The sequence below is a fragment of the Anomalospiza imberbis genome, chromosome 12 (assembly GCF_031753505.1).
Source record: "Anomalospiza imberbis isolate Cuckoo-Finch-1a 21T00152 chromosome 12, ASM3175350v1, whole genome shotgun sequence".
NCBI classification, from domain to species: Eukaryota; Metazoa; Chordata; class Aves; order Passeriformes; family Viduidae; genus Anomalospiza; species Anomalospiza imberbis.
In genome coordinates this window covers 5,231,507-5,257,882 of record NC_089692.1, presented here as the reverse complement: position 1 = coordinate 5,257,882, position 26,376 = coordinate 5,231,507, and the positions used below count along the sequence as shown (strand labels likewise).

The 26,376-nt window shown below is 39.6% G+C and overlaps 1 protein-coding gene and 1 long non-coding RNA gene across 4 annotated transcripts in view; one reads left to right on the top strand and one right to left on the bottom strand.

Moving 5' to 3' along the window:
- Positions 1-26,376, bottom strand: part of LOC137481074 (neural-cadherin-like) — a 78,235-nt gene that overhangs the window by 31,973 nt on the left and 19,886 nt on the right. For 2 of the 3 annotated variants that reach the window (XM_068202527.1, XM_068202528.1), the window contains exons 5-25: positions 25,572-25,683; positions 24,132-24,381; positions 21,255-21,397; positions 19,423-19,595; positions 18,268-18,436; positions 17,314-17,484; positions 16,611-16,783; positions 15,453-15,620; positions 15,009-15,258; positions 14,786-14,913; positions 13,737-13,923; positions 12,850-12,993; positions 11,482-11,765; positions 9,364-10,978; positions 8,189-8,282; positions 7,356-7,540; positions 6,913-7,142; positions 3,772-4,043; positions 2,740-2,954; positions 1,622-1,749; positions 931-1,058 (exon numbers count right to left, since the gene is read on the bottom strand). In XM_068202527.1, the coding sequence (XP_068058628.1) occupies positions 931-1,058; positions 1,622-1,749; positions 2,740-2,954; positions 3,772-4,043; positions 6,913-7,142; positions 7,356-7,540; positions 8,189-8,282; positions 9,364-10,978; positions 11,482-11,765; positions 12,850-12,993; positions 13,737-13,923; positions 14,786-14,913; positions 15,009-15,258; positions 15,453-15,620; positions 16,611-16,783; positions 17,314-17,484; positions 18,268-18,436; positions 19,423-19,595; positions 21,255-21,397; positions 24,132-24,381; positions 25,572-25,683 (5,219 nt within the window). Of the gene's footprint in view, positions 1-502; positions 810-930; positions 1,059-1,621; positions 1,750-2,739; positions 2,955-3,771; positions 4,044-6,912; positions 7,143-7,355; positions 7,541-8,188; positions 8,283-9,363; positions 10,979-11,481; positions 11,766-12,849; positions 12,994-13,736; positions 13,924-14,785; positions 14,914-15,008; positions 15,259-15,452; positions 15,621-16,610; positions 16,784-17,313; positions 17,485-18,267; positions 18,437-19,422; positions 19,596-21,254; positions 21,398-24,131; positions 24,382-25,571; positions 25,684-26,376 lie in introns of those variants that run through there. The other variant, XM_068202529.1, reaches the window with a different exon arrangement.
- Positions 24,148-25,570, top strand: LOC137481085 (uncharacterized). Its single transcript, XR_011003296.1, has 2 exons — positions 24,148-24,431; positions 25,047-25,570. It is a non-coding gene; the product is annotated as an uncharacterized lncRNA (long non-coding RNA).

The window sequence follows — 26,376 nt, the reverse complement described above, 5'->3', positions numbered from 1 at the left end:
AAATCTAAACGTTGGGTCCATGTGGTCTAAAAGGTGTGGTAAACATGTCCAAGTTCTGCACTGTCTCCCAATCATCTCTCCAAGCCAAACAACTCCATGCATTTTAGTCCTCATATTTTCTTTTTCCCAGAGTTATCAATTCATTTCTATTGTTTTCATTCGTCCTTATATTTTTTCCCTTTCTTTGTGCTCCTTTCATGACCAGGAGAGCTGCATGCAGCTGTGGACAAGGCTTAATCTCAATGCTCATCAGAATGTTTGCTTGGACTATCTATTCCACAGCTGAAGTATCTTTGTTAGTACAAAGGTTTCCCTAAAATATAACCTGAATATTCCTCACTGTAACTTCAGGCCCTGTACAGAAGAGATTGTCTAAATCCTCTTTGTACCATTCTTTTATACACACTGAGACTTATCATCTCTCTCCTTAGTTTTCCCTTCTTTCTGTTAACTGACCTCAATTCCTTCATTCTTGATTCTTACTTCTCGGGGTGAGCTGATCAGTCATTGCTCTACTCTGGTCTATACCCAGCTGCTCCTTGCCCACCCTGCACTTTGGGCCACCAACTGTACCCAGGACTCTGATGTTAACTGGCCTAAATTTGTGAGGTTTTAAAGAGCAGGCTCACAGTGACTTGATAAACAGAGAGAAATCCTGTGGGTGGAGGGTGGTACACACGACCCACCAAAGCTCCAGTACTAGCCACAGAGTTTTGGGGTTGTCAGTTAGTACTGCAACACTACTTAGTGGAAGACTGGTTCCTTAAAATTTGTTTAGTTCTTTGAGTTCCAGGCTTGGTCTAGAAGGCCTGAGAAAAGAGGAAACGCTTTTTATGCTCCTAGCCATCAATAACTCGGCTTCAGTCTAACAGGTCAAATGTTCACAGGCCTTAGAATCAACTGCCTGTCAGGGACGCTCCAGGAATGTACCTTGCTCTCCGTGGAACAGACCCCAAGACTTCACAGTTTGTGCGATCTTCAGTGGACAGCCAGCGGCCAACGCCTTCAATCTCGGACAGCACGGCGGCGCTGCACCGATCCAGAGTGAAGCGGACAGCCTGCGCCACAACACAGCACACGGAGCTGGCCCCTGCTGCACAGCCCACACCTGCTGCACCACAGCCTCATCTTCTACTGCCTGCACACTATCAAGCAAAAAGGGCTGCCTGTTCCCTGTTCTGTTTGTCTTGCAATAACCATTAGAGCTAAAATGGAGCCATTTAGCAAAAATAGGCACTTCTCAACTTTATTTGTGCTTCTGAGTATTTTAACTACTTACACAAGACCTGTAACTGCATTTGCAAGTAAATAAATATCTGCTTTTTGTGCATAAGTAATAGATTCCAGTGGCCACATTCTACGTGTGTTGCAGCAGAGCTTAGAAAAGGTAAAGATTGCAGAACATGGATTACAACATCAGTGGAAGTGGAATTCACAATGAGGTCGTCCCAAAATTTGTATTACTTATCAAACCTACACAGCCAGTTAGGACAATACCTATTGTCTGTTCTTTATTGAAAGGCTGTTCTTTATTGAAAGGCTGTTCTTTCTACCTCCGCACAGGGAAATACTTTTAGAAATTGCTTGATGTGGGAAAAAAAAAAAAAATCCAGTGACTGACCTGACCATTGGTTTTGACTTCCAGTCGATGCCACTTCTTGTCTGCTACATTCAGGTGACTTGGAAACTGCAGCACCACAGAACCTGAGCCATGGCTCATCTTCAGCACAGGAATACCACCAGAGAGTTCTAATACAACATGAACAAGAAATTCCACATCAGCTACAAAATGTCACTTTTGGGTATCTCAGCAGCTAGTGATTTAATGGTTATTGCTAGTCACATACAGTGGGGTCACTACAGAAATAACTAGAATTATACCCTATGTCTTCTATTAAGCAGAAGTACTCATCCTGTATATTATTTACTTATACACTTTAGATTATTCCACTTCTCTGTCAAAACACTGAAACTAATTCCTGAGAAGCAATCTGCAATTTTATGATGCTCTAAAACAATTAATATATGCAGGTTTCTTCTTTCCCATCCTCTACTCAAATTTACAAGCAACTGCAAAGCAAGGCAAAAAAAAAAGGTAAATTATTAACTATTCAACCACATTACCTTTCAATTAATCAGGAGAATATAAAATGCCAACCATAGTGTTCTTCTTGTGTGTTAATTCACAAAAAAGAAGCAGCAGTAACCTTTTAAATATGTGTCAACATAAAGCATTAAGTTCTACTTGTAGATGAATCTTCCCACAATGGCACATGGGGCTGGATTCATCCATCACATCATTGCCAGTTTAAAAAAATCTGCAAAATTGCCCCAAGACCAAAGGGAGTTTAAGTGGATTTATTTTCTCACTAAACTAGATAAGAATGACATGCAACTAAGACTGCACTACTCATGTAATACCTATCTCCAAAGCACCTAAATTCCTTTATAGCACTACAGATTTCTAGGCAGATTATTTTTTTATATATATATATCAATCTGTTTTGCTTTCCCCTTCATTTCTACAACTCTGTGATGAACCCAAAGCCAGAGGTGCAGGCTCCAAAAATAGACAAAGGAGAAAGACTTGTTAGGAAATGCTTCAAAATATTTTTACACCACAAAATAAATTACCTTATTAAATGGAAAGACAGAATCCATAGTCTAATTGTTACACTGGTCACCAACAATCCATTCCCAAAAGACATTTAATTTTTCCACACCCTTTTGCAGAAGTACCTATTGCAATGAAGTTTTCTGTGCTCCCAGGTTCTGGATTTGATAAAGGGCCACTATATAGTAAAAGTCCATCTGGAACCACAGTAATAAACTCTAGAGAGAGAGAGCTTTCAAAACAAGGTCTGATGGGACGAAACCATGCATAACCATTTCCATGGAAACTGTGCTTAGTCTGCTGGCAGTCTGGTCCATGAAAGGAAGCAGGACAAAGACATCTGAAAGACCATAAACAAAAGAAATAGTCAGAATTTGCCCATGTTCAGCCTTTTTTTTTTGGTTTTGCATGCAGCAAATGCAGAACTTAAATCACAGTTAAAAAAATCAGCAAAACACAGATTTTAGCAGAATCTTAGGTGTGTTTGGCAATTATTAAAATGCTCTAAGAGTACAAAGTCATTTTGTTCCTTATACTACCTCCCTCAAAAAAACAAGTATTTTTGAGGCCAAGTTTTTGAGAACAATGAACTTTTTTCCTAAATAACACAGAACATCAAATATCAATTTATTACAGAGTAAACTCGAGGAGGTTAATTCCTAGCTGGAATTAATTTCACTAAGGGAATACTGCTGCACGCCAGGTGATGCTATAATAAAGCAAGTTTACAATCTAATGCTTTTTAGGCTCCTTATTACCCATTGTTTGAACTATATTTCACTCCTACATCCCTACTGCTACCACTGATATTCACCTTTATTATTGTTATTATTATTCACCTCTCCTGGAAAAAAGAAAAAAACAAGGCACACATGCCTTCATCCTGAATTAGGTGCTGTTAACAAATGTCAAGTGTTAATTATGTGTTCCCCAGGGTTTTCTTTGTTACTCGTGCACTTTTTGGGAGCACAGCCCCATCGGGGCCATCAGGAAGCCCCTGCTGCCGTTGGGTTTACACCCCAAGGGCGTGTGGGGTTTCTCTGTTTCTCCTCCAGTCAGAAGGACATTTATGGATATTTCAGGCAGGTGCCTCATAAGCACCACTCAACAGCATAAAAGCAGAGGGCAGCAATAATGTGCCGTGCAGGTTTGCTCACCTGTAGCCGTTCAGAGTGTCGACACAAAGGCCTCCGTTGAGGCAGGGGCTGCGGGGGTAGGAGGAGCAGGGCTGGTGCAGGCGCTCGCGGGCAGAGCAGGAGCAGAGCCCGTGGCTGGAGATGCTCAGGGACACGAAGGACACGCTCCCCGTGTCCATCACTGTGGGGATGTCGCTCACACTGAGGTGGTTTGTACAGCCCTCACTGCAGTTGGCACTCCTGCACTCGTCAACATCGATCTGGGAAATGTTCAGTTGTAGAGCTGACTGCATCTAAGAGAAAAGACAGCACCACTGCCATCCAATGAAGGCTTTTACCTCAATTCTGAAAAATCTAAGCCATCAGAGACTTAATGCAGTGTTTAGTTTCTTGAGCATTACTTAGAAACATCCCTGGTTATACAGGCAAGAAGAGTAATTTGAAAAACTCAGGAAACATTTCATTAAAAAATTACAGCAGCAGCATTTCGTAAAAACTTGATCGTTGACATGATTGATTGTGAACCTGTGAATCCGTACTGGTCTAATAACATTATTTCCAAGAACCAAAGCTCTGAAAGCAGTGACACTCCTCAGAGCTGCAGCATCTGCATCACACCTCTCCGCATGTCAACAGCAACAGGAGTGTTTCAGCTCAAGCCAGGATAAATCCTTCCTCAGCAGTAACACCCAGATATTATTCCTTACATTCTCTCTCACAAAAAGATACAGACACAGCAAAATGCAGAGCTGAGCTGCTTTCAATAATCATGTCCACAGACAGTGACCTGACAAGACAACTTTGTAGCAACTTGGATTCAGTCTAATGATTTGTGCCCCATAAATTTACATTTCAAGTCAAGCTGTCTGCTACAAAACACAGTCAGTTCAGCATACTGGATACTGTATTCTATGCTACACTAACCTTTGCTAGTTCAGTTTTTATTGTTAATTGGGGTTGCACCTGAAAGCCCAGGTACCAAATAAAAAGAGCCTCAGTGTAACCACAGCTCTGGTAAAGTAGGAATAGTGACTCTGAGACCACAGCTTCCATTCCAAATGGAGCAAGGAAGCATTGGGAGCGAGGGAGGGAGGGGAGCTACTTACCTTGTGAGGCAAGAACAGAGCTGCCATTAGTCCTGGCTTTTTGTCCTTCAGCCTGCACCCCTAAATTATCACAGTTTGTTCCTTCCACTTACTTGGGAATTTTGCATAGGTGTCTGTTATAAAGCTTCAGAATTTGATCTGTATTTGGTGATTCAATTACACTGAAATGTGTATTTAGTACCCAAACCTGAGTTTGGGTGAGTGAGGCAAAAGACTTCACTACTCTCACAGTGGTACACAAATGAACAAAGTATACAAATGTAAAACTAACAACACTACAGCTTAAGGTATTTAATATGGAGGGCTTTTTTCCCAAATGGTAAAACATATGGCAGATATCTTAAAAATAAGCTTTGAAAAGATAAAATACATAAATACTAAAGTGCTTCTATTTTTTTCCTCATTTGTGTAGCCATCTCAGTTCACCACTGTAAGAACTTTGATCTTTATAATCCTTTGTTTCTATATTCTTAAATATCATAACATGTATTGCTGCCCATGCCCCCAAAGGCACAGAGTATACTTTGTAATGACATGATGCATCGTGTCAATGCAGGTCTGTGTCTGCTGCCCGCGTTTATCACCATCAGTGGAGGGTCTGTAATGCACTTTTAGACATCTAGGTAATACTGTTATTGAAAAACTGTATAAAAACAACCTTGGCTCCCTTTAAAAAGTATTAGGATGGATTATTTTTCTGCTAAATAAAAGTTGCTGTTGTAAAACTATATCCCCAGAAGGTAATGCAAACATTATTTATGTAGAAATTCAATGAATAATTACAGTGCTAATTACTTATTTTCTATATTTATAGTTATACACATAGAAAAATTACTGGAGGAATTCTCCAGCTATGATTGGTTTTCTGTAAACTATTGATGATTACTCAATAGAGCTATTATTTAAATATTGAAAGGAGGCATATAATTAATAAAAACATATATTTTCATTAAAATAAGTGAAGCAATCCCCTTGTTACCATTTTGATGAATTCAGGTGTCATGTATTATGGCAGAGAATATTTGAAATCTATAGGATTTTCTATTTTATCATAGCAGTAATTCAATAAATATGCAAAAGAAGCAGTCATAACCCTTCATGACTACTCTCTGTCTGTGACATTCCCTGTTTGGTCACTCTGAAGAGTCTCATAGTCCACAGAGCCATTCAAGATACACTAAGAAGGAGGCAGGTAGTAAGTTAAGACAGCTCTGTTTGGTTCCCAGACTCGGGCAGACTCCACCATATTCACATAAATGGAAAGTGCTGATTTCTCTTTGGAAAAATCATCCATATGATGTACCATTATGATGTATTAAACCCAAACATGGCCAGGCAAGTGAAAAGCTGAGCAGTGTCACTTTGCCTTTGTGCAGGGCTACAGAAAAATCCAGCTGTGGCCAAGACAGACTGTGCCTGTAACTGAGTCAGAGAGCAGGACAGTTAGGGAAGACCAAGAAGGGGAGGAAAGCATCTTCCATCCAAAAATATTTTCCCTGACAACAGTAAAAGAAGTTGGGGGACGGTGTCACTTTGTATTTGAAGCTGTCCTCTGGTGAGATAAATGCAACCGATAAATGCAGGACTGGTTGTCTCCATCTCACTTACCTGTTGCAACTGTTCCCTAAGCCACACATTCCTTCCAGCAGGACTTTTCCTCTGAAGTGTCACCTCTTTGTACTGCAGAATTTCTGTTAGGGTGACATCAAGCCTCCACTCTAAGTGTCTAAGCACAAGCTGATGTGGGGATTTGGGGATGACACAGTGAAACACTGACTGGAGAAAACACAGGTATCTGCCCCATGGCAGCACTGCAGACCCATTTTTCTGCAGCTCTCCAGTGACTATTCATTGAACCAGAAGTTAGTACCACCACACCATACCAGTATGTATGGCACTAAAAAGAAGGGAGAAAGCTTGAATTAAACACTTGTTTTTATCCTGAGTGAAGCAATAAAACCCTTATCTGCAGATGCAGTATAGTTTTCCACTGAGGTTTGGGATACACACCCTGCAAACTCAAGTGTTTGGCTGAGTTCCACAGAGGAGAACCAACCTCAGTTTTGAACGCTGCCATCTCCGCATGCAGTTTCTCAGGTCTGTAATAGGCCGAGCCAGCACGGACTGCAAATCTCACATCTGTCTGTTTTCCATCCCTGCCCATCACACTGAAGACAATCACATCACTCAGCTTTGCAGGTAACAGTTTTGCAAGGAACTCCTGGAACTCGCCATGTCTCGTTTTGCCGTGTTCATCTTTCCTTATGAACTCCTCTGCTGTGACATCTGGTCAGGAGATTCAAAATTAGATAAACCTGAGCACCTGGGAGCTCACAGGTTAATTTCTCCATTTATTTCTTATTTAACAATATGGAAACATACCAGAAAGTAGCCTACAGTGATAAGCAAATCAAGTATTGATGTAATAATACCTACATCATGTAAACATTCAGTTAGAGAAGCAGCTGATCTAAACACTCACCAGCAAATAAAACCAACCTGAGAAACGCACAGTGGCTGAGTTTTGTATGGCTTCATTTTCCAGGTGTCTGACATGGACTTGTACTGTAGATATAACATCAGGACAAACTCCATCAGAAACTCTGACTCTTAAGTTGTATATTCCCTGAGGAGTGTTATCCACCATCAGCAAAGACCCAGTCCTCTGATTTAATCTGAAAGATCTAGACAGAAACGTTCAATTAGAAAATCTAAACAAATCAAAGTTGAGGACTCACTTTATTCATTAACACCATTCACAAGGCCTTAGATGTTACTGTGAAGGTTATAGGGCCAAAACTTACGGGAATTATCCAACAATGTCTAAGTAGGAATTATGGGTCCAATTTAACATTTCAGTTAACAGAAAAAACCTTCACTAATCTGACTCATGGTTTTCATATGCAATTGTAAATTTAGCCATCAAAGGAGAGCACCAAATTCCCCTCCAATTTTGATAAAATTACTCACTTCTTTGCTTTTAAATTCAGGATTTGTACTCCATCAACCCTAACATCTGAAAGCAAGCCTGTGGACACTGTCTATTTTTAAACTGGAGCTTACAGAATGCACATTTTAAAGAAAATTAACTATGACATCTGACTAAAAATCAACATCATGGTGTAATCCTGCATTGTCTTGCAAAAAATATTTCATGCAATAATTTCTTAATACCTAGTAACCCAAGTGAAAAAGAGCATTCAAAAGGTACATCCCTTAATACACTCAATAACCCTGGCTTTATGCACATCCTGAACACAGAGAAATGCATGGTGAGAAAATAATTACAGAAGCATAAATATTACTAATTTTGACAGAAATACAATCCTCACTTGAGCAGTTTTCCTTCAGAGAGAAATGTTTTATTGTCCCAGTCATCCTGATCTGGTGCAAACACTTCCCCAAGCACTGTTGTTGACCATTTTCCTGTTGAGATAAATTACAATAAATCTGCATTTAATTTTTGCTTTTCAGTGCGCTTTACATTCTGTGACATTCATGACTGCATTTATTATTTTCAGACTCCTGCTCAATTTAGTGATGGTTATGATCCAAGATTCTTAAAACAATGCATAGTCTGTCATATGATTTCAGATAGTTCTGGCAATGTAAGCACAGTGGAGATGCCACATGAAAGAAGAAAAGCTGGAAATAGCACAAAACAACACCAGAATCATACATAAATACAACTCTCTAAAAAACTCTCAGACAAAAGAAAAATTAAAAATCACCACATCAGGAGTTAATTCCAAATGTTTCATTGTTACTCTATTATTTTGAAGGGCAAACAAGTGGAACACAGCAAAAGAGGGAGAGCATCTTATGGGGTACAGCTGGAAGAGAAGGAGCTGATTAGGAAAAGGAAAAGGGCAAGAAGACACCAAGCTGGGCCGGGTCTTGGTGATTTTTCCAGGCCCTTGGGAGCTGGCACAGAAGCAGATCATCCAATCAATTTTTCTAAGACAGCAGGAGGAACAAATCCAGGGAAGGATACTTTTAAAATCCACAGTCTGGGTTCAGCAACATGGTAGATTTTTAAGGCTCACATCTGGAGCCAAGCCAACCTGGATGCTTCATTCTCTCATTTCTGCAGTATGATCTGGTCACATATTTTTTGTAATTTAGGCATACCAAACTCAGAAAATGTAACTGCAAAATACCTTCTGTAGGTGAACACTCATTAATGGAAAATAGATTTTATCTGTTTATAAAAATACTGCTTTTTCTGCAAGTTCAATATATACCTGTTTGCAGCTAACAGTTCTTAGTAGCTAATCTTTTACACACTAAGGTCTGAGTTTAACAAATACATTTCACTTATTCCACTTTACTTAGTAGTTTACAGAACAGGAGCTGCATTTTTGAAGTATGTAAACCATTAAAGAAATAGATTAACAGACTGCAAGAAAGAAATTAAGTGTAAGACTTATTTCATGAAGTGTCAAACTGTATTTCATGAATCTGATCTAATATCCAGAATCTGATCTCATATCCAGCTAGCACTCACCTTTGTAGCTGTACACATAGACCTCCTTGTGGCCAGACTGATGGCAGTTGTCGTTCTCATCACCAACTGTTATAGTCAGGGTGGTCGTGGAGCTCCTCACTGGAATCCCACTATCTGTTATAACTATTGGCAGGTGAAAGACCTTCTGCTTTTCTCTGTCAAAGGACCTCAAAGCTGTTATAGTTGCCGTGTTATTTCTGTTGTCAGTAAGAGAAAAGTCCAAGGAATTCTGATATTCTGGTGGCAGTGAATAGGTGAAGGGTGGCCCGTTTTCCTCCGCATCCGGATCAAAGGCATGAAGCAGCTTTGAGGTATGGTTCATATGCACTATTTCAGGCTTCAATGTATTCTCCCAAACTACAGGCATGTACGGTGCTTCAAACCTTGGTCCATTGTCATTAATATCAAGCAAGTTAATTAAAACTGTGACACTTCCAGTGCGGGCAGGTGTCCCCTGATCTGCAGCTTGTACAATTAAAGCGTATTTCTGCATGGCTTCTCGATCAAGTGCACTTGCCACAACCACGTGACCAAACTGGTCAACCACAAATTGTCTCATAGGGTCTGAATCTGACTTTATAGAATAGATAACCTTCCCATTCAAATCAGAGTCCTTGTCTGTAGCCCTCACTGTGGTTACTGTCGTACCTACAGGCACGTCTTCAAATACAGGGTTTGTCTGAATAAACTGAGAAAGGAAAGCTGGGCTGTGGTCATTTGAGTCTTCAACTTCAATCAGGCACACTGCAACACTAGAAAAATCCAGATCTTCCACAGTAATAGTAAGATTAAACTGTCTTTCACGGGCATTCTCAAAATCCAACTTTTTTTTCAGTCGAACAATGCCACATTGCCATTCTTTGTCATTCTCAATATAAAACTTCTCATCTGGGTCTCCCCCAATGATACTGAACATCAAGTCTGCATTTTCCCCAACGTCTGCATCCGTAGCACACACCTGCAGGACTTCTGAGTCGATGGCACTGTTCTCAGGAATTGCTGCCTGCCACAGCTTCTTTGTGAATTTGGGAACATTATCATTGACATCTGCAACCCAGACAGTGGCAGTGGCAGTTCCCATTAGCCCTCCCCCATCTCTTGCTTCAACAGTAAGAAAGTAACTTTCAGTCCTCTCCCTGTCTAGCAGTCCCCCTGCCACGTGGATGGTGCCGGTACTGGGATTGATACTAAACATGTCAGTACCAAACTCGTTCTTCACGTTCTCTGTTATCCTGTACGTCAGGACAGCGTTCAGACCAACGTTTGGGTCATCACGATCGACTGCAGCCATTTCCATGACTAAGGTGTCTGCAGGAGAGTTTTCAAAGACATTCCCATCGCAGTCATCGGGCATGCATGTGAACGCGGGTGCATTGTCGTTTATATCCCACACGTTGATGATCACATCTGCAAACCCTGTAAGTCCTCCTCCACCTTCATCAGTAGCCAGCACAATGAATCTCCACAGTGCTCTCTCTTCCCGGTCCAGCCTCTTGTGGGAGTAAATGCTGCCTGTTTTCTCATCTATTGTGAAAATGTCACCTGCACCATGCCCATGCAAGGAATATCTCAAATCTCCTCCATCAACACCACTATCAGGATCACTGGCCATAACCTACAATAGTTTTGAAAAAAAACCCAAACATAGAAAGCATGAAATATGCAGTGATTGCATCATACCCTATATGATGCTCCAGTCTAAAGGAGTCCAAGCAAAAGCATATGACATGGTATTAACATGTGCATGCCAGGGACAATTCAGGGCAGGCAAATATGCATTTTTAACAATGTTAACAATTTAACAACTTTTGTACTAAAATAATATTATATTCTTCATATTCATACAGGTAATTTAAATATTACATTCTGATAGCTACTTTAAATTGTATATTATTTGCTTTTCAGGATTAACAAATACATCTCATTTATCCTACTTACTATCCCTGTAATTTATATTTTTTTCCACAAAAGTCCATTTCTTCTCTTCAGTGATAAAAAAACTTAGTCAAAATAAACTTCATTTATATATATGTGCTAAGTTATTTTTAACATAATTGTACCACAGTAATCTGAGGTCTTTCACTGAAATATAATAATCTGTGGAACTGCATACACTACCTGAAGTACAAAGACTGGCAACGAATCGAGTTCCTCAATTATACTTCCATAGTATTCATTGATAGAAAAAACTGGAGCCTCATCATTTTTATTCATGATGTTGATGATTATAACTGCATAATCCTCCCATTTCCCATCAGAAGCCAACAAGTGGATCTCATACATTTTTGTTTCTTCATAGTCCAGTGGTTGGGCAATGAAAATGGCTCCTGTTTCTGGATCTACATCCAGCACTCCTCCTGTGTTTCCAGCTGTGATCTGATACCGTAGTTTAGCATTTGTTCCTGTCAATTACCAACAGTGTCAGAAAACACACATTTCTTGAAGTAGACTGATGGTGAGATGAAGTACAAATCACACAATAAGATTAGTGATATTATTTTTATTTTATTATTTTTGTGGTCTTTTAAAACATGCAGCTATGTCAGATTACTTAGCAGCATTTTCAATTCTGATGTGTCCAACTGTAGTTTGTCTCTACAAAATGTGTCTATGCAATGAAGTAATAATTCTGTTTTAATTTTATTTTGAGGGCAGAAATGAAGTGCCATATATCCATCACATCAGGTCCCCTGTCCAGCGCTATAGAGCAGATTGACAGGCAGCCTAAGTTCCAAACTAAAAGTTCCCTGAGTAGGTAAATCCTTCTGCAGTACATCTTCACCACATTTGCCTCAGCCTCCTACAGAGTGGGAGGAATCCAGTGAAGTCAGGATTTCCTTGCATTTCACAAACACACAGAGAACAGTCCTTGGGATTTGTGCAACAACAAAAAAAAAGCAGTGTTTCACCATACAGTGCAGATGAATTAGCAGTGCTCCATGGTCAAAAGATGCAAGCGTGTACTGATCCCTTTCTCTTTTATGAGCACTGGTTATGTACTTTTACATTATTAGTGGCTGAATTTCTGGCTGACTTGTGGATAAAACAGTGTAGCTAAAGTTCATCATATGCATTTAAGAAGTCTAGATTCAAATAAAACAAACAAACAAAGCAAAACTATACTGTCCATCATAGAGAAAGCAAATGAATTTCACTGGAATCAAGTCTAGTTAACCAGGACATATTTATTGGCACCCACTTTTAAGAAAATGATCTGATCTATAAAAAATTTGTATCCGCAGGCATAGAAATTATATCCTATCATCCCACATTAATGCATGTCTCCTGAAATAAGAGACTGTGCCTCACAGCTCACAGTTATGAACTAATGTTCATGCCTGAGCAGTGCACACTTAAGGAAGTTTTAAAATCTGGAGACAGAAAGACATTTCCTTTTCTCACACCACCAAATATGCCTTGGAGTGCTGAGATTAATGAAACTGATTAATATTTTGGACAGAGCTGTGGGGGTTTGCAGTGCTTTACCTTCATCCTCATCGTTAGCACTGACTGTAAGGATGGTGGATCCCACATCCTGGTCCTCGTCCACGCTCACCTCGTAGACGCTCTGGGCGAAGACGGGCTGGTTGTCGTTCACGTCGCTGACGGACACACGCACGTACGCCGTGTCTGCAGAGACAAGGAGCCACAGGGTCAAACCCCCAGCTGTGCCACTTCTGTCAGCCACAGTCCCTTCACCTGTCTGCCTGCACATTCCATGGAGACAAATATGCAGACAATACAGAAACAAACCCTTAGGGCTGTGGACTGCCTATATACCAACATTACTCAAAAGCACTTGGGTATCAAATAAATGTCACATCCAATTTGTTTAAACACATACTACATGAATAATTGAGTAATTGATGCCTAATATGGCAGTTGTGCAGTGTTTAGTCATAACTTTTCATCCTGAAGCCACAAAATTAAGTTTTTATTTAAGCAGGACTATCAATTGACAAAAGGATTTTCTATCTTGCATATTCCTGCTTCATAATTACTTTTGAATACTGTACCTATGCAGTGCTTTGAGAAACACTTGCACTGCCCAAAGATTTGCATCCTACAGATAACAGGCACATCTTTGCCTGCTAGAAAACACTCTCTAAACTCTAAATATGAAGGTCTATAGGTTTTTTTTATTTCAGAACAAAAAACTTGCTTGATCATCATGTAAAGCTTATCTTCCAGCTCTGACACAACTGTTGCACAGATAAACAGTAAAAAAGCCACGACAAAACCAGAACAACAGACACTGTCCCCACAAGACAACAAAAAAAGAGGAAATTACCATTTAATCTTGTACTTCAGAGCTTCTGTTTTCAGACACAATCCAAGTAATATCACACTTCCCACAGCCATCTGCTTCTTACCAGAGTTTGGCTTCCCATGCTTCCCAGGTCGAGCTGATTCAGAGCCATCCATTGACTTGACTTCCAGAAGGTAGGAGCCCTTCTCCTCTCTGTCAAACACTGAGGTGGTGTAAATGGAGCCTGTCTGGGAGTCCAAGCGAAAACAGGTGTAGTCTCTGCCACTGTCATGTAACAGGGAGTAAGTTATCTACAGGATTAAAAAGAAGTTGTTAATATATACTTTCCTTTTGTTGAATAGTTCACAACTAGAATAGTACTTAAAGAGAGGAAGAACTGTCCCATGTCTGAATACTTGATCAGGCCAAGGAAGCTGGGTAAAACTGCAGCTTCAGCAATCTGGTCTAAAGCCAATTAACTTCCTTGACGGCTGATCTGTAAAGGAAAATAATTTGTCTAATCAGCTCCTGATCTCACTAGCATCTGTTTGCAGAATGCTTCTGCTGCAGCACTCAAACTCAGCTAAAGATCCCAAGTATTTCTACAACATCCACAGGTAAGCTGCATTTGAACCTGCTCAGGATCACAGACCATGTTCTACCCTCTAGTATATGCATGGTTTTGTGACTTGATTTCAGTTTGCACTCTTGTTCTAAGGATGCAGAGATTTTTGATTTGTTTAATCAGCATAGAATACATCCGCTTAGGGTGTTAACTTGCCATATTTTGTAAGGACTCAGTTTGCAGTACTGCCAATGATTTCCAACTCACACAAGCTTTTAACACAGCTTTTCTTCCATTCATTTATCCAGTCTCATTTTAGGTCTATGTAGAACTTTCCACACAAAGGAATTCTACAGGAAGCATTTCAACTAAGCTACAGGCTGTGCAAATATTTCCTCTTTGTTTTTCTGCCTCACACCTACTAGTTTTAGTCGAATTTTTTACCTAGCAACACAGAGAAGCGTGTAATTAACTACTTTATTTCATTCTACATTTCCCTCTTAGTCATCCCTTTTCTAGGCTGAAGATTTCCAGTTTTTTTAACCATTGCTCCTGCAGAAGCTATTCCACAGCTTCATCAGGGGAGATGAAGATGCCCACTTTCTTACCTCACCATGCTGACCAACGTCAAGGTCAGTGGCAGACACCTGAGTGACAAATGTCCCCACATCAGCTCCCTCTGTTACTGAGGCTTCATAAATGGATGAAGTGAAGAATGGGACATTGTCATTGACATCTAGAACATCAAAAAGAGCACAGAGAGAAAACTGTAAAACTTTAAAGGAAAAGAGTGCAGGATGATACTGTGACATCACTGAGCAGATCACACACCTGTGACATTAACATGGACTGTGGTGAATGCTGCCAGAGGAACTGCAGCCACATTCTGTGCTCGCACCCGCAGCTGAAAGCTCTTTGTTGTTTCATAATCCAGGGGCTCAGCTACCAGGATTGAAGCAGAACCATCATGTCTGTTTGGAGTCAGGTAGAAACGCACTGGCATGTTGGTCTCTGGGACAAGCCCCTCTTCCAGGTTGTAAGTGACACGGGGATCTCCAAGGGGAGAAGTTGCTTTGATTGTCTGCACAGTTCAAAAAGTGTGTGTAATCAACCCTTCTGCAAGTATAGCAACATTTCTAAAAACTTCTGTGTTTTCATTCTCCCAGATATTCAGCTACAAAGCACAAAACTCTTATAAAAGCTCACTATTTAAGCAAATAAACAATGTTCAGTTACGCTGCAGCCTGAGAGCTACAGACAGACAAACAACCTTACCAAAACTGAGGCATCCCGTGTTGTGTTCTCTGGAATAACAACTTCATAGCTGTCTCTTTCCCACTGTGGAGGCTGGTTTTTTGCACTGGTTACAGTTACAGTAAGTTCAACTTTACTGCTCCTGTTGCCTCCATCTGTAGCAGTAATCTCTCGAATTATAGATGACTTCTGAACAGTAAAAAAGGTTTAATTACAGAAGGTTTTGAGCAGGCCTCCAAAATAAATTAATACATAAATTTAAAGGTACACTTAAAAATAACCTTCACAAAAGAAAAAATATGAAGATGAACTAAGTGTATATTTTATGAAAATTCTATTTACTTTACTTAAGAGGGTTGGAAGATTTTGCTATATGTCTCAATAAACCTAAGCAAATGTCATACAAAATTTAAAACCAAACAACCAAAAATACCCACTTTGTGGAGGCCCTGAGTTCTTAAGCTTACCTATTAACAGTTCTTGTTATTAGGTCTGTAGGGTTCTTAGATTAATTAAAGAAAATACATTAAAAGGATACACCTTCACCCAACTTTTGTGTGTCAGTTATTTAGAAGTTCAATGTCAGTATTAAAAGTATCTATTTAAAGACTGACATCAACAACAAGAGTTCAATCTCATTTAAAAATGAAAATATTGAACTGCTTGTGTAGGTATTCAGAAATAGCTGAAGCTAATCAATTTTAGATAACTACAAGAATTATGCTTTCACCTTCCTGAGGGACAGCTATGCTTAATGCACCTCAACTGACATAGATCAAATTGGGAATCTGTATCAGGACCAAAATTTCACACGTGTTCCTGTTCAGGTTTGTGTCTTGACTCATTGCCTATAAACACAATGAAGTGCTACACTTGGGTTCTTGCTCCCCTGCTTATAACCTCAGCCCTGCAGCCCTTGGAATCAGCATGCCAGAGACAGGGAAATGGAAAGAGCAAGTCTCAGAGGCAGTGCTGTGGCTGCTGCTTCCCAGCTGAAAGCAGGGCTTCTCATATGCAATTCACAGTCCATGAACTCAGCAGCTAAAAGCTTTAGACTCATGTTTCATTTAAATAGATGTATTGATCCCTTAACCTGAGCGGGTAACCCAAACTCATGACCTCAGTCCCTCCTACGATATATTGCAATAGTCAGCTTAAAACAGAAAGCAAGCACCAGACCTGAGATATGGGTTGGTTCACAAACACCCAGCCTGTGGCAGGATTAATCTGTAAATAATTTGGTTCATCACTTGCTATGGAGTATGTAATGGCAGCATTTGAGCTGTAGTCATCATCCCGGGCTGCAACACGCAGGAAGCTGGTCCCAACTCTTGTGTCCTCTCGGAGGAAATCTAAGGGAAGGAAAGGATATTTCAAAATGATCATTAATTTGCTAAACTACCATGGACATTTTAGTAAGTCATAAAGAAACAACTGTCATACATTATTCCTTTAGTATAATCTTCTCTTCCTTGTAACAATGGCCACACACACTGAGTATTTCAAAGGGCTGCTATCACTCCAGAGCTACAGATCATATCTGAAACTTTATACTACCCCATTCATAACCTGGAATTCTAACTTCTTATAAGATACTTCTTTTAACTGTATTTTAACCCAGAGAATAAATGCTCTGTATGAATGACATGGCTATTGTTTCAAGGAACTTTCCCTAAGGCAGGCCTACGAGCCAAGGCTGTACATGTTACATCACACATTACACAGAGTAACAGCTCTCCAATAAATAAGCAAAGTGCATCTCTGCATGCATCAAAATTTGTCACATGCTCTACTGCCAGGACAGGCAAAAACCCAAAAATCTGAGGCATGGGGTACGCTCACACTCAGGGCACTGAAACTCTATCCAATGACTCTCAATTACATTCATAGTGGGTGTTTTCAAATCTGGGGTCATTGTCATTTTGGTCCAGGATGACAATATTGATCTGACATATTCCAATGAGTGGCTCCGCTGCCTGATCTGTTGCTGTCACAGTGATGGGATATTCCCTCTGTTTTTCTCGATCAAATACCTGAAGAGTTGTCAGAACTCCTGAAAACAAATTAAATATCAAAGAGTTAAAATTCTGTGCATCTGGCAATATTCTTCATGCAGATGTTTGTTTTTCTGTCAATACATTGGGATACAATGCAGTGGGTTAAGTACACCTATAATATCAGCTTCAGGTTCAAGGATTCAACCATGACATTTAACAATTGCAACAGCTGACATTGTACTACTCAGACAGACTCAAACTTTAGTTACACTTACATCCACACACAGAGGAATTGCAATTAGAATGAAAGTGTAATTTAAGTTTACAAAGTGAAGGTAACTACAAACTAAGAGAATGAGTTTCCCAAAAAATTGTTTCTTTTGAAGAGCTGTAAGTACAGGGTAAAGGAATGTTTCATATCTTTTATCCTCCAGATATTCAGCCTTAGTTTTGGCTTTCTAAAATTTAGTTCCTTCCCTGTTTGTAAGATTGCTGTCATTTGGATAAATCACTTATATGCCATTAGCAATGTTGCAAGATAATGTACATTTAAAATAAGTTTGTTTGGGTTTTTTAAATCCAGTTACAAAAGCACACAAGTTACTTCACAAAGCAGAACTTCCACATTTCAAGGAAAACATCAGTTTTAGTTCAGTACTGGACATGTATGAAACTTAGATTCAGGGAAGACTTGTTCATGCAGTTAATACATTTATATTTAGTGTGCTGTCAAAACACTAAATGAAAAAGCACAAAGTCTGATTTTATCTAAGCCTTTTCTCCAACAGTGTCACAAGGTGGTTTCTCTATGCCATTATCAGTACTGACATTTGCTTTACCTGTGTCAGGATGAATGCTAAATGCTGGTAGGACACCATCTCTGTGCATCAAGCCATATTTCACTATTCCATTGGCCCCTTCATCAGCATCAGTGGCTTCAACCTGCAGAACAACAGTCCCTGAAGGCTGATTTTCCAGGACAGAAGCATGTTCCCGATAATACTGGCACTAAGAGAGGGGAGAAAAAGAAAGAACGGACAATTTTAAAAAGAGAAAAATTAAGGACTTCCCTTGCCCTTTGATTTAGAGGTATACTAGCAGGGGAAAAAAGGATTCTTTAGCTACACTTGCACTGCCCTGCTCTGCAGTTAAAGCTTTATCTGTACCATAACTAATTTCAATTTCCCTTGCTATTTTGTGGTTATACATACAACACAAAACATCAGGCCACATCTCCAGCTAAAGCAAATATTTGGAGAAAAAGTTAAAGTAGCTTCCAAATGCAAATATTTTTCTATATTAGCAAAGGTCTAATAAAAAAGAGGGCATACACTTGCCCAAACCACAGAATTGTTTTGATCAAAACAGGATTTCTACACAAAGTAATTTTGTCAAGGAGAGGTTACTGAGAATTTCTAAGACTGACATGAATAGTTGCTGACTTTTCAAAATATGCAACATTGCTCAACATCTGAGCCATCAGTACCACACCTGAAATTTTTAGACAACAGATCTTTAACAGGAATTAACATTCTGAAACCAAATTCAAGCTTTTTTTTTTTTTTTTACAGTACTTCACTATTTAAGCTAAAACACTCATTCTTCTCTCTTTCATTAGTTCATCAAAGGAAGCCTGTGTAATTTAGAGAGGTATTCTGGAGTATTGTGGGACAAGCCCACTGCACAGACAGCTATCCCTGTGGATTCCTGCTCACATGTGTCACATGGGATCTCCAGAAGTGTTTCACTTGGCCTCATCTTCTGAAATGCTAGACATGAGGTGTGGTACAGGGAACAGACAGGAGCTCACAGGAGCTGTTCTGCCACAAGAGCAGAACAAACCCTGAAAGCCTTAGGGAGGGATGGAGGAGGAGGAGAAGACAGGACCCAGAGGGAAGCAGAGCACCTCTTGACCAGCTCATCTGCTGCACACCTGCAGTGCCAACCGCGCTAAAACACAGTCCAGTACAAATGACAGGGGCTTATATATTTACCTTCTGAAAGACAGGTTTGTTATTGTTGACATCATCAATTTTCACTACAACCTGGGCAGTACTTGTGAGAGGATGGGGCCCTCCAGAGGCATTATCATCAGTAGCTGTGACATTCAGAACATATTCTGTCCCCTGCAGCTCAGGAAATGGGCTTGCACGCAGTCTAACTAGCCCTGTAAAAACAACAAGTTGTGGGGTTTTGCTGCATTAACCCATTCCCATTATTCTTCTCACTAGCAACCATGACAAGAAAGCATTCTGGCTTACCTATTCACCAAAAAACCATAAGGCTGTGCTGTTTAATTTAACTACGGTGTTTACTTGCAGTCCCATATTAAAACAAAAGAAAGACATCACAACAGGTTTGTCTATGGAGCAAACTGAGCCAACAGCCACAACTCAGCTGACCTGCACATAATGGCTTTCATCAATCTGCAGCTGCCATGGACAGCCCAGCTGAACTTCAAGTTTACTTTCCTGCAGCTCAGTCACAGCAGCACTGAGCTACAGAGGCACAGGCTGAGAAACCTCTGTTCTGCCACTCTCAGAATTCCCCACGGGACACACCCTGCTGGGTGGGACACAGAGGCACTGGCAGAAAGAGAGGTGCTGCAAATGCAGAAGGCACCACAGCTGCCCGAGATCCTGCAGAAAGAGGCTGTCATTCTTTTGCTCCACCATCCATCACATCTGTTATTCATCAGGAATAATGGCAATTGTCATCACATCAGAGTATTTTCACAGCATCAGTGTCACTAAATTTGATTGAAAATGTATTATTTTAGCTGCAGCTCTTAACTTTGACACTTCTCCAATGTACCTCCATGTTTCTACTACAAGTGGGTACAGACTATTCCCCTGACATCACTCCTGAAAAGAAACTGCTGTAAGCCACTGTATAAACTTTTACTGGTTTATTTAGCAACAAAAGCCTAAAAGTGTTCTGGAAAAAATGCTAATGTTCCTAAAATTAAGTTTCAAATACTATAGAATTAATTGGCAAAAAAGTATAAATGTACCTATACATGATTTTCTATATTAAAACTATAGAGCTAATCCCAGGAGATGCTATCAATCAAATGTTGAGATGCTTTGACCAAAAAAAATCTGTTTCTCACAAAAAAGATCTTCAGAAGTGTCATGTATATTAATGCTGTAGCTTTTAGACACTTTCAAAACCTTTTTTCCTCTTCAGGTGCCAAATCATCTGTAGAAATTTAACTCTTGGACCTGCAACTCAAATTTTTAAGTCAGAAAGGAAGTAAAGGAGCTCATAGTAAACTCAGGGTCATGATTAAATGCTTGCAAGTTACCTGCAGACCATATTTTTGGGAACGTTTCAGAATCTAACATTAATATTGCAAAACCATGATTGCATTGAAATTAAAATTTCATGTTAAGTGAACTCTATGAAATAAAGTGAAGGAATAACTAAGGGCAGCTTGCTCCTTCCTATGTATTCAACACTTCTGCTTTGGAAAATCTACGTGCAGATTTTGATTGTTTAACTGAAGTTAATTAAGTTACTTCAATCCTTCAATGGGATTTCAATTTGTTTGCCTGTTTCAATCTCAAAACATCCTCTTCTGTTTTTTCAAGCAATCAACAGTAAATAAATCCTATTAATTTAAAGGGATATGCCAACCAACTCAGATGTTGATGTTTGTGCACTTATTTAACTTATTTTTTCCTAATGAGGACACCAATGTGGTGGGAACCTTTTTTCTTCTCATAAAGAAGGATATTCACTTTGCTAGTAAGACCAAATTCAAGGTGCACCACAACAGAATCAACATTATGACCACAACAGCAAAGAGCTAATACACAATTACCTTTCTTAGGGTCGATAACAAAGTTCCCTTTCTGATTCCCAGACACAATATCATATGTCACACCATCTCCATCAGGATCAACAGCATTAACTGTGGCAATCAGCGTGTTTGGGCCTGCATCTTCAGAAACAAAGCTCCTGTAGCTGTTAAAAAACCCAGACAACACACATTTAACCAGGATGTCATATGTAGAGAACTAATCTTTACACCACCACCTAACTACCTGTTCAAAGGGCACTGCAGGAATTTGTAATTTTCTAATACAATTATACTGATATGATGCTTTTTTATTAAGCGGTGAAATGATAGCACTGATGATCTATCCAACCATCCACATCCTTCTGTTGTTACCCCCACATTTCCAATCCAAACTTTCAGCAGTACCACAGCCTTGAAGATGAGCTGTGCAACAAGACTCGTGCTAAATGCAGAATTCACTTGGGTTTTTTAATTCAAAAACATGAGTTTCCTGATTCACAGACTCCAAGCAAACATTTGGTAAGTTAAAGCAGTTCCCATCACAGCACATTCTGACACAAGCCCTCAAAAGATTTTCAGTGCAGTCCTTGCTCCAGAAGGACTAAGATGAAAGTGAGATGTGGAGGATATGTGCATAATGTCAGTTTTATAAAAATCTCTGCTCAAGTCCAGACACATCACTGACACTGTAAGCTCTTAAGAGGCATTATCAGCCTAAGCTTAATACTCTCTGGAGTAGAAAAGCCCACTGCTTTAGCAAAGTCCCAAATATTTATTATTTTATCTGACTGCATTGAGCGTGTGTCAGACTAAGCACCCACCAGGCCAGTCCACAGGAGATATCCCAAAGCTCAGCTGTAAGAATGAACTGCAGCTGGCAGCATCCAGCATAATACAGCTGCACCATTGGGTTAGAGTGCTTATGGACACACTGGCCAGATGCTGAGAACAGCAAAAGATTGGAAGAAAGAGAGCATGGATGCACAGAAAACCATTTCCTTCACTTTTCTTGTTGTGCTTTTTATGAAACCTCCATAGAAACAGCTTCTTTTCTTCCCCCAATTTTATATGCAATGAAGTAAGAGAAGTAAATCATTCTGGTTTAGCTCAGTCACAAACCTCAAGACACTGTCTTAACTCTGCCTCTCAGAAGCAAATGAACAGTAATTCTGATAATTTTTTACATTAAATACAGGGAGAGAGGAGTTCAGAAGAGATCTCTTAAAAAAGAGAAAGTAAAAACTGACAACATGAAAGAGAGTGGTAGCCTTAAGCATTTCATAACTGAGATAAAGAATAACTGTGATGAAAGAGGGCTCAAGGCAAGGAATCAGGAGCTTATACTGGGCTGTAAATCTGTTTGAACAAAGGGCTAGAATCACCTAGATTTGTATGAGATTGCCACAGAGCACAACATTAAACTGCAAATAGTCTCTCAACAGGCCCCAATTTACATGTGTTCACAATGATTCTACGTCATGGAAAATTTAAACTAAGTTCTGTCTGAAATTTACCTCTGGGTTTAAGATTTTTTTCCTAACAGGAAAGATAAAGCAAAATCAAAGCCTAGTTCACCAAAAACTTGAGATAATCTGTATTCCAGAAGATTAATTCAATTCCAATGCCTATCTACACATACACACAACAGTAGTTTCCCTGCTATTGCACAGGCAACAGCAAAGCTTCTTGTGAAGGTTTGGTAATTTAAAATAATATTATTTTAATCATATTCTTCAGTAACCTTTAGGTACAAGACCTGTCAGGGACTTTCTTAAACTATGTTTTCTGTTTCCAGTTTGCTAGATATGTTTACAGCATCTTAAATAGTATCACTCACTTCTGATTAAAATATTAGGAACAGATGCAGATAAATATTCAATATCGCTGAACAGTAAAAGAAATTAAATGAAAAATAGGCATCAGCAGAAGAGTGCAAAACATAACCTGGTTTAGTATTTGAAAATATAGAGAAATCCAATATTAAATTACAAAAGATAAAAATTTCCAAGCCATATCTCCTCAGCAATGTTTAGAAAAGAAAGAAAGGCACAAGATCTCAAAGCCAGAGGTTATCTGCACATAAAACAAGGACTGTCAGAAAGCTTTGATGTTTTGTTCAGCTAAACCCCAAGCCTAACATCACTGAAATCTTTGCCTCAGTTTTGTTCTGGGCAACTTCTACTTTTAAGAGTAGAAGGCTGGTGCAGAAGCTGACTGGAAATTCCATTACTAAGCCTCTAACATCAGTGCATTCTGGCATTGCTTCAGATACTGCTGAGTCCCAGCTATGGAAGAAAAGTGCTTACATGTATTTAGAAGAAAAAAATATATACATGCAATTTGTAGGGGATGAAAAGTGAAATTAAGTGAACTCCACTTAATGGCATTTATCTTATGGGTTTTGTAATTTAGTTGCCATTTAGGATTGTGTCATCTAAGCATTTTTCTTTGACAGCATTAAACCAGGGATGCAGACTGCTGACTCTAAGTTTAAACTGCCTAATTAAAAGGCAAAATTCCCCCATGTCTCTAGATGAGGGCTGATGGTAACAACTCTGTTGCCTGTTTTTTCTGCCTGATTTCCTTTGGTGGTGGAGGGGTGCGCCTGAACTGTATAATCTGAAATTTTTGCTCCATATCTTTCAGTACATACTGGAAAAAATAAAATTGCAAAAAAGAGATATAATAAATAATAATAAATATGTAATAAAATATGTTGTCTATATACTACCATTTTTTTTACTGAGAGTTTCAGAGTCAAAATATCACCCCACATTTGTCAGACCAGCTCTCAGCTTTGATTGAACCAAAGCCAATTGCCATTCTGTGATAAGCCATTCAACCAAAATACAAAAAGCAACAGTAAAAGATAAAGGAGTCTGAAGAATATGTATTTACATTGTCTGAGAAAACTCAGGTGCTTCATCATTCACATTGGAGACGTGGATCCTAACAGTTGCTGTGCCAGTCCTGGGCTCTTCCCCTTGATCTACAGCCATAATGATGAACTCATAGAGGTGGTTAGGGCGCTCGTAGTCCAACCGCGTGGCTGGAAAAATAGTGCCATGAGAAGTAATGCTGAAGTCTTGGCTCAGAGTGTAATACAGCAACTGGGCATTCTCCTTTGAATCACAGTCAGTGGCTGTCACTGTTAGAAGAGAAAGACATTGTGTAGACCAAAGTTAGTGAATTGGAATGGTAAGTGCATTTACTACTACTGTAGTAGGATTTGCCTTGGCATGCGGTGCTCGAAATCAGTCAGAAAACTCTGCTGTGCCTTGTGCTTTTTAGTGAACTAACCTTTACTCAAAAATAAGTCATTTTCAAAAACAAAAGTTAAGTCCCTGGGAGAATTTGATGCTAGATCTTGACTTTGTTCAAGAGTCCTGTGCCATCAAGAATATATTTCCACATAGAGAAGTATATTCTCATGTCCACCTGGCCTACACTGCTGACTCAAAATCACTCAGATCACACACTGTGCAATTAAAGATGGGATATTTACATATATTATTCAACTGATGCCCATTATGTGTTTGTCAGATCCTGATTATAACCTACAAAAATCTATGCTAAAAGCACAATTACCAGACCAGTAACTAACAAGCTACCATTAGTACAGGATAAATCACTAAGCAGAACAATAGGAGGTTATAAAAGCCTATTTACTAGGGAAAAACAATTTTCCAGCAGTTGAACTTCCTTTTCCCCCTGCAGATTTAGAGAAAGTTTATGTAAGGGTTAAACACTAATACAAAGCCCTTGTACAACTGTCTAATAGACACAGATTTTTTTTCTTGCTACACTTTACAGAGCACCACCACTTGAAGCTCAAGTTCTTGGTCTCCCTTGGAAGAAGCAAAGTCTTCTTGTCAAGCATCCAAACAAAACCTCACATAGAACAGTTAAAGTGCACAAGAGGCTGTTAATGCAAGAGAGCAGAATTCCTACAGCGAGCCCACACAGGACTCTCCGAGACAGGCAGAGAAGGTGAGCTGAGGTGTCCATAACTTCTGAACCAGGATCACTCTCTTCCTTCAAGAAATGTAGCAAGACTGCTACTATGAGCCTGCTGCTGTTAATACTAACCACAACAAAGTTCCATTACTTCAAAATTCCACAAAGAAAATCTGCTTCCTTTGCCTTCCTGTCCCCCAAAACTGTTTGGGCTGTGGCACCAGTAAATAACTCTGACATGAATCTACAAGGTGCCATTTGCCTTCAGAGAGCTGCAACTACCCACGTTGGGACAGGTAATTTTGCTTTCTGAACTGAATTCTAAATAGTGCAAGGGAGAAAAATACAGTGAACATAATAAATGGCTTCAGGAGCACTAACCTTGGAGAAGTGCAGTTGTCATAGGAACTGTTTCAGGAACACCAACTTTGCTGTAAATCGACTGATGAAATGCGGGGGCACAATCATTCACATCTGTGATTACAACCAAAACCTTAATGGAGAAGAGGGGAATGTTAAACAGCAAAGTGAATCAAGGGAATGACCTCACTGCTCTGGAAATACCACATAGAAGAATTTCCCAAAAACATCCTTGAAGTCTTCAGCAGCTATAGGATAAGACATTTTTCTTAGATTGCTCTTTTTCTGCTGAATGCCACTGAAATGTTACATTCCAAGATACTAGAAATTGCAAAGTCCCTGACCCTGCAGCAATGTTTTCCACTCACCTTTCATCTCCATTGATTATTCCTTATTAGTTTAAAGGAAAATGGGCCATCTGCTTGCCAAGCCCCCTTTTTCCATTATCTTATCTTGCAACACTTCTGTGATTTGTAACACTAAAAACTCTACTGCCAAGCATATTGCATTTTAGCATTATAAATCTCTAAGACCAAGTTCTGAATTTAATTACAGCAGCACAAATCAGATACAAGTGGAACTGATCTCCAGGGAAGTGATCACAGCCCCAGTCCTGACAGGGCTCAAGGAGTACTTGGACAATGCTCTGAGGCACAGGGTGGGATTGTTGGGGTGTCTGTGCAGGGCCAGGAGTTGGACTCAATCCTTGTGGGTCCCTTCCAACTCTGGATATTCTATGGTTCTGGTAAACTAAGTAAGAGATACAATTTTGCCTCTGACATCTTTACAAATGCTGTCTTATTCCTGTGTCAAATATGAGTCCACA